The sequence below is a fragment of the Otolemur garnettii genome, unplaced genomic scaffold (genome assembly GCF_000181295.1).
Source record: "Otolemur garnettii isolate 467f Iridium unplaced genomic scaffold, OtoGar3 scaffold00087, whole genome shotgun sequence".
In the NCBI taxonomy this organism is placed as follows: domain Eukaryota; kingdom Metazoa; phylum Chordata; class Mammalia; order Primates; family Galagidae; genus Otolemur; species Otolemur garnettii.
The window spans coordinates 2,141,412-2,156,864 of NW_003852482.1; the positions used below are offsets into that span (position 1 = coordinate 2,141,412).

A 15,453-nucleotide genomic window follows, 5' to 3' on the forward strand; every position below is an offset into this window, starting at 1 on the left:
AAAGAAAGGGGAGTTTGGGAGTACTGCTCCAGGCATGATAGACAGCCGCTGGCTAACAGACCAAAGCCCAGCAGATCCTCCTGCTGTTCCCAGTGCCCTCCCACCTCCAAGCACACATTTGCCCTCAAGTGTGTGAGTTAAAACTGACACTACAGGTGACGTCACATCACAGCGACCAAAGGCTCAGACCTTGACTCAGGATCTTAGATAACTCAGGTGCACATGACTGTAGTCCCTTCCCTCGGCTGTGGGGCATGACAGATGAGGAAGAAGCATTGAGACAAGAGTGGACCCTGACTCCTGGGTGCTCCCGAAGCCACTGACAGCACTCATTCTGAGGCCGAGTCTCTCCCAACACACCACAGACTAGCAGTGCTGGGAAGGCCTAATCTAGCCTTCCTCTCTTAGACAGTGACCAAAACATTAGGCAACTGCTCACCAGAAACCCCCAAACAACTATAGCTCTTGGATAAACTCCAAAGACATGAGGGCAAATGAGTGACAGCACTCCTTGTTTCCCACTGAGCTCCTCTGTCCAAGTGGATTACCAACCTGTCTCCATAAGCATAGTGTTCTTTCCTATATGGGTCATATTCCACGTCATACCAGTACCTCTGGTCACAGGGGCGGAGGTCCTTGAATCTAGTGCTGTATTGGAAACGATCCCAGCGACCTGGATCTGTAAGCAAGGGCTTAATGGATTAACACAGCAATATGCAGAAGAAGAAACTCTGGATTCACTGCAGAGCTGCACACACCCCCCACTGACTTAAGAATGCTTGAAGGACTCCTGGAAAAACCAAACTTTCTTCCTAAAAATCAGCAGGACACGAGGAAATGGTAATGATGAGATGCTAGAGGACCTGCCTGTGTCCTGCCTGATGTTGTCTCTAAAGACAAGCGTTCTTGATTAAAAAGAAATCTGTAGAAGAGATTTTGCTAAAAGACCTCTTCACTAATTCTTTTTCTTTTCTTTTTTTTTTGCAGTTTTTGGCCAGGGCTGGGTTTGAACCCACCACTTCTGGCATATGGGGCTGGCACCCTCCTCTTTTGAGCCACAGGTGCTACCCCTTTACTAATTCTTTTTTTTCTTAAATTTATTTATTTTGGGGGGTTCATTGACAGTACAAGAAACCAGGTTTCACTGATTGCATTTGTTAGATAAAGTCCCTCTTACAATTGGGTCTTGCCCCCAAAAGGTGTGGCACACACCAAGACCCCACCCTCTCCCTCCTTCCCTCTCTCTGATATTCAGACATTCATTTCTTAATGAAAAGCATCAATACAATCATTTTCAGATGCAAAGAATCTTGAACTACTTTGGCTCTTGGATAAAAACATAAAGAAGAGACCTATTAAAAGAAAAGTTTCTCAGAGGTTACCCAGCAGAGCACAGCATGTCTCAGACAAGGCCACTATGAAGGGCTGACTTTTTAAACCCCCAAACATACCTCTGTAATCATACTGGCTGGAATAGTAATTTGCATAGAAATCACTCTGACTGCTCCATCCATTTTTGGAATTATAGTATCCTTCGGGATACCCTTGCCTGAAAAAAACATACAGTTCTGTTAAAAACAAATTACCTATTTCTTAAAAGGGTGAAAAGATATCAGCTAATACAAATTATACCCAAAGCAAAAACATTTATCAAAGCACTTTGGTCATAAAAAAATTCTAATCAGAAGATTCGAAATAGTAACAAAGATGAGATTATGGAATTCCTCATCATATAGCTAATTAAAATTTATCTCAGTAAAATATTTATTTATTTATTTTTTTTTTTGACAGAGTCTCACCATGTGGCCCTTGGTAGAGTGCTGTAGCATCACAGCTCACAGCAACTTCAAACTCTTGGGCTTAAGCGATTTTCTTGCCTCAGCCTCCAAGTAGCTGGGACTACAGATGCCCACCACAATGCCCGGCTATTTTTTGTTGCGGTTTTCATTGTTGCTTAGCTGGCCTACTCCGAGTTCAAACCTGCCAGCCTCAGTGCTTATGGCCAGCCCATAACCACTGTGCTACCAGCACCAAGCCAATAAAATAATTATTTAAGAGCTGTCCAGCAAAAAGGACCTGACCCTTTTTGTGTTCTCATCATTATATGCTATAAAAGTCAAAAGTAGGCTGGGCATGGTGGCTCACACCTGTAATCCTAGCACTCTGGGAGGCCGAGATAGGTGGACTGCTTCAGTAAACGTGAGACCCTGTCTCTACTAAAAATAGAACAAAAGCCAGAACAAAAGCCGAGCCTGGATGACAGGAGCGACCAGCCCTGCAGCGCAGACAACGAGATCACAGCCGCTCCTGTCAACCTGCATGGGTCTGGCCTGACTATGAGATGGGCCAGATGCTACTGAATGCTGGTGGCAGTATATTTAATTCAATTTAAACACTTTGGAGACAGGGTGCAGAGGCTCACGCCTGTAATCCTAGCACTCTGGGAGGCTGAGGCAAGTGGATTGCCTGAGCTCACAAGTTCGACACCAGCCTGGGCAAGAGCAAGACCCTGTCTCTAAAAAAAAGATAGCCGGTGTTATGGCGGGCACCTGTAGTCCCAGCTACTCATGAGGCTAAGGCAAGAGAAAGGCTTAAGCCCAAGAGTTTGAGGTTGCTGTGAGCTATGACGCCACTGCACTCTACTGAGCGTGACAAGGTGAGACTCTTGTCTCACAAAAACAAACAAACAAAAAAAACACTTGGCAATTTGTCCGTGTTGACAAAATGTAAACATATATTAAGTAGTTTTGTATAATTCTTTTTTTTTTGCAGTTTTTGGCCAGGGCCAGGTTTGAACCCACCTCCTCCAGTATATGGGGCTGGCACCCTACTCCTTTGAGCCACAGGTGCCACTGAGGTTTGTATAATTCTTTATACACACAGAATTTTCCAAACCATTAAGTTACCATAAAAGTCAACAATAAAACATCAGATTGCATAGAGTGAAGAGGCAGAGTAGACACAGCCCCACCTGGGAGGTGGCCGATCTGAGCAGTGACTTGCTCTGGAGCTGGGCCGCTCAGGCTCGGGGCAGCGGAAGTACTCTGCGTACACAGATGTGGCACTGTCGTAGGGCCTGTACCGAGGCTCGTAGAGGCCATAGACATCCTGTGGGAGGAAGCGTTTGAACAACATTAGATACCAATCACAAGCAAACTTGTGGAGCAGCCAGACTAGCTCTAAACACAGACAACTGCTCTCTGAAAGCAGGACTACATGCAAGCCTTCCTTCCTGCAGACTGCCACCTACTAACTGTGCCCAGTGCACTGGGCTCATGGTGTGATGCTCCTCACAGACAGCTTGGCCCTGCTCAGGAAAGGAGACCACCTTGTTGCCCATCACACCAGCAAACCAGAGCAGGCAACCTTGAGTGGCCACAGTAACATCTGGAGAGGATTTGTCAGGTGTCTGCTTCTTGATGTCCCCAATGCAAAAATGTCATGTTTTTTGGTTTGTTTTTTTTTTTTTTGGAGACAGAATCTTACTGTGTGCCCTGGGCAGAGTGCCATCGGGTCATCAGAGCTCACAACTACCTCAAACTCTTGGGCTTAAGTGACTCTCCTGGCTCAGCCTCCCAGAGTGCAGAGAATATAGGCATGAGCCATTGTGCTGGCCAGAGATGTTATGACTTCAACAATGCTTATGTTCAGCTTCAGATGCCATCTCCATAAAACTTTAAGACCACATGAATGAGTCCTAAGGTTATGGACAGCCTCAAAAAGAGGATGTTTTATTTTTATGCTTTCAGGACCATTAAAAAATCAGTACATGGCCACAGATCTGTCTCTAAGGAAGGGCCCAAGTAGACACAGGAAGATCTGAGGATGGAGTTATCCGGAAAGAAGCCAAAATTCATTTTCCATGTCTGAAAGCCCAACTCTCTGACACTACCTGGCAGAAAATGTGAAATCATGGAAAAACAGATTTGTTCTTGCCCACTACTGGACACTATAGAAGCTGAAAGCAAAGTCTGAGTGAGCTTAGATCCAGGCCGAGCCCCACACAGGACCTCACTCTGCTGCTCCCCCAGGTCAAAGCTACACCTTCTTATGTATAAATAAAGTGGATGGTTTCCTCTGGAATCTTGGTCTCACAGGCCTGAGGGGTCAAACCTCTGTCTGCAGGTGCACAAACTACCATGCTCAAGGCCCATGAAGGGGGCCCAGGTCCCATGGCCGAGGGCAACATGGTCACAGCAGCTCTGCTCCTAGGGACTCTAACTCCAAGGCCTTCCCATACCACCCAGTCTAGGTGTGACTGGCCCCACACATTGCAAGAATTCCTTACACAATACTTTTACCTTGGGTGATACTGAGTCAGGGTCAGAGATGAGAAAATGCAGATAATGATCAAACCACTATAGAATTTAAACAGAACCTAATTTAAGCAATACTCATGAGCTTGTGTTGCTGTGAAAAAAAAGACATCAAAGAATCCTGTATGTGAACACACAGGGCCTCTTCACTCTGCTACTGGTATCACTAGTATTTGAGAGAAGCTCCTGGAATTCCACCTCTCTTAGCTATTGCATGAGAATAATATTCTAAATGTAACTTTTTCCTTCAATGTTTGTATCCTCAAGAAGGGATTTAAAAGATTGAAGTAACTCTCAAGACCACACGAAAGCTCCCAAATGCCATCCCAGTTCTCCAAAGTGTACAACCAGAACTCTAATTCTACAGACAGCCACCAGCTGTAATAGGAAAGACAGAGTTCTTTTTGTACACAAATCTAGGGAGGTTGGATTAAGCAAAAATTAATCAGGTATTATAATCAATTCAATATGTAAATGTGTAGTGTGAATTTCTAAGAGATGGCCTGTGCTCAGCTCTGGGCTGCAGGAGAACTTTTCTCAGGAAGCACTGCTTAGAGCTGGCGTTCTACTTGGCACTGTACTCTATGTGCCCTGGACTCTGTGGTCACCTCTCAGTCAAGCAGACAAATCACTACCAAGAACACACCAGAACAGAGAGAAACCCAACACTGGTCAAAGCAAGGAGAGAGCAATAGATTAAACACAAGAGCTCCACGCACCTGGTAATAGAGGGAGGCCACCCCTGGATCTGGTGGATAAAGCGAGGGGTACTGAGACTGGTAGGCCTCATGCAGGGGTCTGTAATGGTAGTAGGAGGCCATGTCCTGTGGCAGTGGGCCCAGTGCTTGTGGAGGCATGGGCTGTGGCCACTGTGGCTCTGACTGCTTGGCTACCTGGCTTGAGCCAGTGGACATCAGTGATGCACTGGAAGACTGAGGCAGCTGAGGTGGCAGCTGTTGGCCTGCATCAGCTGGAGCCAGGCTTGCTGGTGGGTGGGCTGAGTTTTGGGGCTGTCCTTGTGCTGGTGGACTCTCTGGGCTGGAAGGTTCTGCAAGCGTTGTCTTGGGGACTCGCAGGGAAGAACTCTGCTGCTGAGGAGGCACCAGCCCCTGCAGGCCACTTCCCAGGCCAGGCTGGTCCTGTGCATCTTTTGTTACCTGTTGGTAGAAATGGTCTGGGTTATGTGGCCCAGGCCCAGACTGTCCAGGATGATTGGCAAGATTGTGCTGCGAAGCCAGGCTGTCAGAACAGGATGGGCTATACATTCTTACTGGATTTTCCAAAATCCTAGTTAATGTAAAGTCTAAGGCTCCATAAGGTTCTTCCCGATTACTGGAGCAATCTGCCTTATTACTCTCAGGTATCAAAGTACTGTTTGCAGGTGGAACTAACATCATACTCATGCTTCCAGTAGAACTATTAAACTCGGGAGGAACATTTTCTGCATTATGATTCTTTTGACTTTCTGGAACCAAGTTCCTTGGAAGTGGATGGGATGGTGGCTGAATCAGCAAATTTGCAGGCTGATTAGTACCAGAACCTTGTGCAAAATTACTTTGGGCAAGATTGCTAGGCAAAGACAAGCTAAGGACAGAGCTGGTTGGGATCCCAGACAAAGGAGTATTTTCCCCAAAATCACCACTGAGCACCCTACTGCTTATTAGAGATTTATCCCCCACCAAAGTATCTCTCCAAGACTGATTCTTCCCATTAAGATTCAAGAAGGACATAGAAAAATTAATAGGCTGAGCTAAATTATAGCTCTGATCAAGCTGGGCCATTGAGACTGGCTGACGTTGCAAAGGCTCAGTAGGCAGCAAGGGTAACACACCAGCATGACCAGAACTTGCCTGCGACTTCAGGGCCTCCTCTTCTCCCACAGTGGGAGGGTTCTCAAGGTTCTCCAAAGCACCAATGCCATCTCGGTTCTGCAGGGGAATGGCAGAGTCTGGCTTCTGTGACTGCTGCCCAGGGACCACCTCTTCTGGAGGCTGGACAATTGCAGGTGGCTGAGGTTTTGTAGGTACCTGAAGCACAGGAGCTGCTGGGGCTAGAAGAACATTGCCTCCAAAATCTGGCAGCTCATTTTGTGCCCACAGAGTTGTCGCAGGGCTCTCACACTTTCCGGCTCCATGAGCTCTGGCTGAGGGCTTCCTTTCAGGTGTCGGGTGCACCGTATCCAAGGGTGGCCCTCCAGTGTGAGGAAGCACACGCCCAACTTCCGCAGTGATACTGAGAGGCAGAGGACAGACCTGGGGTGCATAGAGGGTCTCCATGTTGTCTGGTGGCTGCTCCAGGTTGCCAGGGGAAGCATCAGGTGGCCTGCGCTTCTTCTGGTAGGCACGAGTTCCCCTCACTTCACCCACCACATTGGCACGATCTGCCTTGACTGGTTTTACCCCAACTAAGTGAGATTTTACTGGTTCAAAAGAACTATTTGCACTTGTCTGAAATATTCCTGTTGGTTTGGGGGGGCTTGGAGTTGAGGGCTGGGATAAACTGCTATGGTAGTTCTGGCTCATGGAGGTCTCATCTGTCTCACCTCCCATGGGAGAAGAATCGATCTGCTTAAAAAAACTACCTGAAACTTCATCTTCAGGTTTTCCAACTTCTTGCTGAATAAACGTGCCAACGAGTTCCTGGGGCCTGGTTGAGCCTGAAAGGCTCCTATGGCTTTTGCTGCTATAGCCAGATGACATGCTATCAGATCTCACAGGATGCAGTGCTGTGTCAGGAGCCCCAGTGTGGCCCACAGCACTGTGCCTGGGGAGAGATGGCCCAGGAAGGACCCCATATCTGAACTGATCACTTGGAGAGGAAGCGTTGAAATTTAGGGACTCGCTTGGAAGAACTTCTTGATTCTGAATAAATTCTAAGTTCTCAATATTCTCGTACTGTGAGGCACTGGCACCCTGAGTCCCTGCATTTGCTGTGTCACCTCGCATATCACTGGCAGTGTTTTTAGTGGTTTGTTCATCATGCTGAATGCTTGCAGAGTGAGCAAAATAAAAGTGTGTTTCTCCACCATGCTGTGTGGTCTCAATGTTGGAGCCTTGAAGAAAGTCCTGACAGATGCCACCTCCTCCTCCATGTGTAGGCAGGGGTGCATGGCCCAGTCCAGAGTTAGAGGAGAAACCTTCGAATTCTGATTTAGCAGCAGAGCCTGTGTTTTCAGATGACAGATTCTCCTCATTTTCTGTCTCTGCCCCTTGGAAAAACATTGAGAGGGCTCCCGAGTCTGTATCTGGAAGGAGGAGGCTGGCCCCAGCCCCTGGAGGATGGTGCATGTGGTTTTCTGGGTTATCTCCCTGAGCAAGAGGGCTCACAAAAGTGGGGATTGGCTGGTGCTCATTCACTCCTGGATTTTGCCCAAACTCTTGGCTTGTCCAAGTATTCCCAACTCTGGGGTTTTGCCTGAATGTATTTTCAGGATCAAAGTTATTTGCTGAGTAGCTTTCACTTTGCGGGTATGCCACTTCACTTCTTCCATCACTGGCCAAGGGTGCTGAAAGAGATACTACTGGGTTATGTGGCTCTTGGCCAAGGCCTTGATGTGGGCTAGATGAAGAGGGGAGATGAGGAACGCTGGTGGCATGGGGCACCGTAATTTGAACAGGTCCTTCCAGGCAAAGGGATTGATTCTGACCTGAGGGCTGTGGGCTTGCCTGCACTGGTCCCCAATGACCAGGTATCTGTTGACGAGGCTGGGGGGAAAAAGGGGTCGCTGCTGGGGCTACCACATCATCATTCGGGTTTTGCCTTCTCAGGTGTTGGTCAGGCCCAGGCATGCTCCCATGCAGATGGGCCCCATGAGACAGGTCAGGACCCACTCCTGGAATGTAGTGTTGCAGATATGGTGGAGCCGGAACTTCAGTCTCTGCGCTGGGATGGATTTCTGCACTCCTGTTCATCTCAGCCCTGGGCAGTGCTGAAGAGGTTAATGTATCAGAAAATGAACTGGTGTCTGCTCTGGGCTGTGATGGAGGTCTCAGCAGTGGCTCGCAAGGTCCTTGGGAGCTATCCCTGGCATTTGTGTGAGGTGCAGGTAAACCAGAGTGCTGAGGAAACCCCGGGGGTGCTGGGCCTTGCAAGATGGGCGGGCTGCTTTTGGACAAACTACCCAGTGGTGTATTTTGGAGGGCCTGTCTACTAAAAGCAAATGGATCTGTTACTGGCTGCAAGGGACAAGTTATCGGAGCCACTGGTGCATTATTATTGGCCCGTCTTCTATAAGGGCTGTTAGTCCAGAATATGCTCTGAGGATTCCCGGCTGGAGGTGGCGCAGCCACACCAGATGGGACTGCCTGGGGTGGTGGCTGCATGACCAACGTTTTGCAGAAGTAGATGCTGTTTACAGAAGGAAGGAGGATGTAACTTTTCCTTAATTCGAGCTGGAAAAGAAAAAAACAAAAGGAGCATAAAACACATATATTCAAAGACCTATAGCCTAGGCAACACAGTGAGACCCCATCTCTATTTAAAAAAAAAAAAATTAGCAGGCATGGTGGCAGGCACCATGGGGGTCCGAGGCAGGAGGCTGCAGTGAGCAGCGGTCAGGCCAGCACACCCCAGCCCGGGCAGCAAAGTGAGACCTTGCTTCTTAAAAAACCAAAACAACAACAACAAAACAAAGTCTTGGCTGCAATCAGTAAAACTAAAGAAAGAGACTAAAATCAATTTCAAGTCCTTTAATCCTGAAGAATACACCCCTCTCACACTCCTGCCCCAGTGGGGAGCATCTGTCCTTGAGGAGCTGTTGCCAGCCCTCTGAGAGGGAGTGGACCGAGAGAGGGCCCTGCGTGATTTGGCCATGAGCTGGCTAAGTGCATCTGGACAGATACTCTCTCCTCTGGGACCCCCTACTCAGAATGCCCCCTGTCTCCGCAGATCATCACTACACCGGCAAGGACAAGGCAGAATCCAGCCACCAGTCTGGTACCCTAGCACAGGTCCCCCATGTTTTCTGGGAACCATCACCAGATCCAGAAAGAGCCAACTCCTCTATTAGATAAGAAGAACTGAATTTCATACTTTCCATACATGTTAATTTTAAATCTCCAAGGGAATACAAAAGTTTAAAATTTCCTTTTCCTCTAATGGAATATTATAAAGTACAGTTATAAAGAATGAAAAGTAACTACAGCAAGAACCTCCATAGCTGACCACCTCCCTACCTGGACCACCTCCTCAAGTTGACCTAATTCTCATAGACCAGACATGCACCACATGTATGTGTCAGTACAGTAGGCCTGGTTCCTTATGGTGACCACCTCTGTATGGTGACCAGCATATTACCATACTAAATGCCTTTTATCTCACCATGTAAAATTTCCTTTTTTTTGGTAACGTGCCAAGTTTAAGGTATGAAAGCACCACCAGAGAAACAATGTTACCTCTTACCATCAGAGTTGTAACTATACCTAGAATGGAAAACCCAAGAAAACTTAAAGCAGCTTTAAAACTGATGGTTTAACTAGATTCAAAAATGTTCAACAACAGGCAAAGTGCCATTAAACCTCTTAGAGAAAACAAAAGAGGGCTGGAAGTGGTGGCCCGTATCTTGTAACCTTAACATTTTGGTAGGCAGACGATGGCTTAGACCAGGAATTTGAGGATCAGCCATCTGAGCATCATACTGAGACCTCATCTCTAGAAAAAATATACATAAGTAAAAATAAATAAATTAGCCAGGCATAGTGTCTCACACCCATTGTTCCAGCTACTCAGGAGGCTGAAGCCAAGAGGATCACTTGAGCCCAGGAGTTCAAGGCTACAGTGAGCTATGATCGTGCCACTGCACTTCAGTCTGGGAGCAGGGTGAAATCCGTTTCTAAAATAATTAAAAAGAAAAGAAAGCATCTCATCACAGTTTTTGTTGTTGTTGTTCTTATTTGTTTTGAAATAACATGCAGTTAATATAAATTTGAATAGTTAACCTGGACTTTTAAGGCCAAAGTTCAATTGTTACATCTTTAGAAAGTCCTTTTCTTTTTATTCATACTTCTTCCTAGTACCATCTTCATAAACAAACAGATTAAATTTAGCCAATCAAAGAGAAAACTAAACCAAAGGAAGAAATCTTAAGAGGACTCGGGAGTTTAATCCACATATTTTTGCAGATGTATAGTGTTTCTGTCCTTGGAAATCTTTTTGATATTCAGATAAAAGAAGAAGTCATTAAAGAGCATATTTTAAGTAAAGCCATTTACAAATCAAAGTTCCTATCCCTACCTGAAAACTAGTCCTTTAAATCTATTAACTCTCTACTATTACAGTTCTTACACGTTCTTTCCTAAGCCAATAGGAGACCCCTTCCAAAGAAGCACCTTGAAACTCACTTGACTTTAACAGACTATATTTAGGAACAATATCAGAGATTTGGTCTACTTCTAAGTTATCAATTGAAAGCAAAAGATGTTCATAGCTCCACTTGATATGGACTCAAAGTACAAGTAGAGCAGCTCCTCCCTTTCGTGAGCTGGCATCCTCTTCCCTGTGGTCCAACCAGCTGCAGGCACAGCCACTTCCTATGGTGAGGACATGCAGACTTCTCAGTCCCTCCTGAAATGGTTCTGCTCGGAGCGACAGGCATTCTATGCTTATCGTCTCGCAGGAGGTGGACTTCCTCCTTGGAAGGCTTCAGCACAAGACCCTTAACCATGTAACTTTTTAAAAGGCATACTGTTTCAAAAAGACCAGTTGATCTTGAAAGTGTATTATTCATAAATCTAGCTTTTCAGTTAAACTGCTTTGTATCCATGTGAGAAATAAGGCAAAACTGTATTCAGTGTAACTTTCAGGCTACAGAATTGAGGTATTTAAGACACATATGCACAACCCCCTCCACTAAATGCCACCAGCCTCCAACAGTAGGAATGTAAACCAGCAGGAGCACCAGGAAGCACCGGAGAGTCTACCCTCTGCCCCACATCTCCCTCATGGTGATGGCTAGTGACACCCCTCAGACTATGGGACAGCTGACACAACACATAATAAACTCCAGCTCTGCTATGTTAGAATTGGAATCAAACACATTTAGTTGTTGAAGAAGGCAGCAGGGGCAGAAGAGTCTAAACTGCTAAAAATGATGAACACCCAAAAAGACTCTCTGATACTCATGAAAGACATTTAGGGAAGCAAAAAGAATTCATATTAAAGTTTACCTTAAAGAAAACTTTCAGTACAATTTTGAGCCTCACTGTAGTAACTACCATTAAGGATAACTGAGCCAAAGTCAAATTTGTCTTTTCAAGATACCAGTGCTGGAATCCTAAGAAAGGGAAAGGGGTAGAAAACTGCAAGGAGGCTGCATTGTGTCAAAACTTAAAAAAAATCACTCTAGGAACAACTGGGACTCTGCATGCTTCTTGTTGCCACATCTGGGGATGGGAAATACTTCTCTAGTTAACTCTGCATCATACATATTTAAAATAGAAATCTTAATAAGCAACCCACAACCAACCTACAAACCATTAAAAAAAAATTTTTTTTTTTAGAAAGAGTCTCTCTTTGTCCCCTTGGGTAGAGTACTGTGGCATCACAGCTCACAGCAACCTCAAACTCTTGGGTTAAAGCAATCCTTTTGTGTCAGTTTTTCATTTTTAGTAGAAGCAGGGTCTCACTCTTGCTCAGACTGAGCTCAGGCGATGCACCCTCCTCGGATTCCCAGCGTGTTTGTATCACAGACGTGAGGCACTGTGCCCGGCCTTAAAAACGCTTTCAAGAAAACCGGAAAAGTGATTCTAAATGTCTTTGATGTAGCCGAATGCTCTCATGTAATACTTTCATCACAATAGGGCAAGATGGTTCACATGTTTCTCTAATCCCTGATATAGAGGTGCTCTACCTCCGCGGCAACATCCAATTGCAAACAACTCTGCCCCTTGGTTCACCACCAGCTTCGCTAAGGAAGTCTTCCAACCAATGAGGACAAGGCATCTTCAGAACCTGCGTCGCAAAAGGCACACTAAACTGTCAAGAGAAATTCCTCAAATGTGTCTTTGTTTAAAAAAGTTGCAGGTCCCATAAGAGGTGGCTGACTGTCCAGCCGTTCCAAGACAACTCTCCACAGAGGCAGCCCCCGCGAGGACCAGTGTCACCTCAGTCAAGCCCAGCGGGCACCGCCCGGACCTGGACACTCGCTAGGTCCACGTCAGTCCGCAGAGAGGATCGCGCTTCCAGCCTGCGGACACAGCCGCTCGGGCCGCGCCCGGAGGGCACTGGCCGGCCCCGAGGGCCGGCCCCTCTGTTGGCCCGGGCGCCTCCCCGCAGCCGCGCCGCCGGTTCGGGGCTGGGCCCAGCCGCCGCCCTCCGCCCCGCCCGCACAGCCACGCACCGCTCGCTGCCCCCACCCTCCTCCGCCCGCGCGGGCCTCCTCACCCGCGCGGCCGCGGACGGCCCTCAGGAACCGCGGGAGGACGCCCACCCGGCGACGAGCACAGACACGGCCTCCGCCGCAGCCATCTTGGCACATCCGGCTCCGGCAGCCGCGCCGCCGACGTGTCCAGCTGCAGCGTCAGCGCGCGCTCCGCCCCTCGGCGCGTCCACTCCGCCCCTGACCTCGTTCAGGCGCTCCCCGCCCCCTTGGTCCCACCCGTCGCGTCATTCGCCGCCATCCCTTAGTCCCTCCCCCATTGGTCTCTCTCTTCGCTGTATCTGTCCTTCATCGCCACCTCATTCCTTCGTCCCGCCCCCCCGGTCCCGCCCCACACAGTGTCCCTCGCGGGCGTTCGCCCAGTGCCCAACTCTTGGTCCCGCCCCTCCCTGCGTCCTTCCACCCCCTCTGCCCTCGGCCCCGCCCCTCGCCCACCTGCCCAGGCCGGGCGCGCCGGGCCGCCCGGGCCGTGACCCTGGTTACGCTGGCTCTTTATCCTAGTCTTTTTCGTTTTAGGATGTGAGAAGACACGAAATTCTTCACTCAAGGCCCCAAGGCAAGAATCTGTCTGAAGGACTGATGCCAACAGGTTCACGCACTGAGAACCGGCTGCTTAGCGGAGCCGAGAACTTGAGCGTAGACCGGACTCATGCGCTCTGCTCCCAGTCTGCCGTTAGCCAGGAAGGCTGGAAGGCGGTCGGAGAACGACCGCGCGTGCGCGGCGTGGTGGCTCCAAGCGGCGGCTGACTGCGCCTGCGCACCAGGCAGCTCGGCGCACGCTGGTTGCCTGGTTACGGCTTTCGGCTTCAGGCTCGGGTTTGGCGCTCCAAGCTGTGTCATGGCTTGAGTGACTCCTATGGAGCGAGCTAGCGTCTTGGACCCTACTGGACGCGTCCCTGCCCTGGCAGGGAGGGCGGCCCGCCGCGTACCTTCTGCACTGCGCGCGGAGCCTGGTCTCTGCGGAACCGCCTCCGCACTCTGCCAGGTCCCCTCTTGGCTTCGTCTGTTCCTGTCCTCGCGCTGGCCACCGCAGCTCCTGAGCCCTCCCAGAGGTGGCAGGACCGGGTCTTGGTGCTCCCCAGCCCTATTGCGTGAACGTCAGTGTGCAACGAGCACCGGACGCCTGGGCGACCCCCAAATGACCAGGTGAGGCTGGTGGGGTCAGCCTCCTGCCTCTCCCATTGCCTTACCTGGTTCCCAGCTCCAACCAGGCCAGATACTGGCGAAGCCGTCCTGTGGGGTATCTCAGGGAACAAGTGCTACTGTCATTTGTATCTTCGTTTTCTGGAGATGGAAGGTAAGTTTGACAAGTGAGAATTTGGGCAACCGGGCCCGGCCCACTCACCTGCACACCCACCTAGCAAGAACACAGAAGAGAGGGACCTGCCCCTGCAGCTCCTTCCAGAGGGCAGGAGAAGGGGCAGAGGTGCCCTCCTCATCGCATGGCGCAAGGCTGAGCTCCCAGGGTCGGCTGAGGCGCGCTGGGGGTGTGAAACTTGCTGGTCTCCAAGGACCCGGACTCTGGGGAAGGAGGGAGTGTGGTCTGTGTGCCACGATGGCAGAACCCCAGGTGATGCCAGGAGAGGTCAACCTGGCTGACGTGGCACCGAGCGCTGCTCTGCTAAGCTAACATTTACCCTTCAGGAGTCAAGTTCCCAGCCTGTTTAAACACAGAGTTAGGGAACAAGTGGTGGGGCTCAGCTCTGGGCCACATAAGAGAGGCAACAATGACTCCAGCCCCTACTGCCCTTGATCCACTTCCCTGGTGGTTGAGGTGCTCTGCAATTGCTTTATCCCAAAAGCCTTCCAGTGAGAACGGTGTCATTGCTAACCCTCTGGAAGAGGGGGAGGCAGAGGTGAAGCTCAGATGCTTTCCAGCTCAGGACTTGCTGTTTTTCACTCTAGTTGAATTCGAAGAGCCCAGAGCTAGAAGCCCAGGACTTGCTCCTCTGGTATCCTGGGAAACCCTGTGGTCCTGCCCTGGTAGACTCCAACTTGGAGAGACCATAAGCTGCAGAAACCCACCCTGCCCTAGACACAAAATACAAGGTCTCTGGATCCCAAGGCAGGACCCCAAGGGCAGAGATGTTGAAAAGGCAGCATTGTGTAGCCTCTTAGAGATGGCTTTAATGAAAGCTGTGAGTCACCAAATCACCTGCAAGGGCCTTGAGGCTACCTCCCCCCCCATCTTCTTCCTAATCCTAAATGTGGAGACACCCAGCCTGTTCCTGGTATGGAGCAGAAGGTTCCTGCATCTTACACTCAAACCCATCAAGCCTCTGGGCCACAGACCTTCCAGGTTAAGGCCGAGCCTGCCACCTAGATGCTGTGTGCTCTTTGTCAGCTTCTTAATCTCTTTGCACATCAGGTCTTCATCTCTGTGATGATGCAGGTTGAGTACTTGGACAGTTTAGGGACTGAAATGGGGTGCTATTGTGATGTACACCAGGACAGGAGGCACTCATGGGGACTGTCTGGGGCAAATAGGAATGCAAGATGACTCTGGATCTGCAACTAGAAGGTGCCCTGCCATGATGACCATAGTTCCTGGTTAGGTTTCCTTCCCTTTGCCTGTAACATCCACTAGTCACTCCATCCTCCCAACACCTACACCCCTCCAAATTACACTTGGAAGCTGGAAACAAATATCACCTCCTTAAAGCCCTGCTAGTGAACCAGAGTCAACACCTGCTGCACTGCATTGTGAGGAAGGCCAGCAGTCTCGGTGAGGACAGGACGGCCTTGCTGCCCACTCCCACCAGG

The 15,453-nt window shown here is 49.1% G+C and overlaps 1 protein-coding gene across 2 annotated transcripts; it reads right to left on the reverse strand.

Moving 5' to 3' along the window:
• Positions 1–126: 126 nt before the first annotated feature.
• LOC105887441 (protein transport protein Sec16A-like) lies at positions 127–13,406 on the reverse strand. Of its 2 annotated transcripts, XM_023516179.1 has the most exons (6): positions 13,126–13,405; positions 6,167–8,707; positions 5,036–5,473; positions 2,972–3,108; positions 1,452–1,549; positions 127–679 (listed from the first exon to the last, which is right to left on the reverse strand). In XM_023516179.1, the coding sequence occupies exons 2-6, from the start codon at positions 8,636–8,638 to the stop codon at positions 405–407; spliced, it is 3,420 nt and encodes a 1,139-aa protein (XP_023371947.1). In that variant the 5' UTR covers positions 8,639–8,707; positions 13,126–13,405; the 3' UTR covers positions 127–404. The 2 variants fall into 2 exon arrangements, with proteins under 2 accessions (XP_023371947.1, XP_023371946.1); XM_023516178.1 differs by having other exon boundaries at positions 5,036–8,707; positions 13,126–13,406.
• Positions 13,407–15,453: the final 2,047 nt, after the last annotated feature.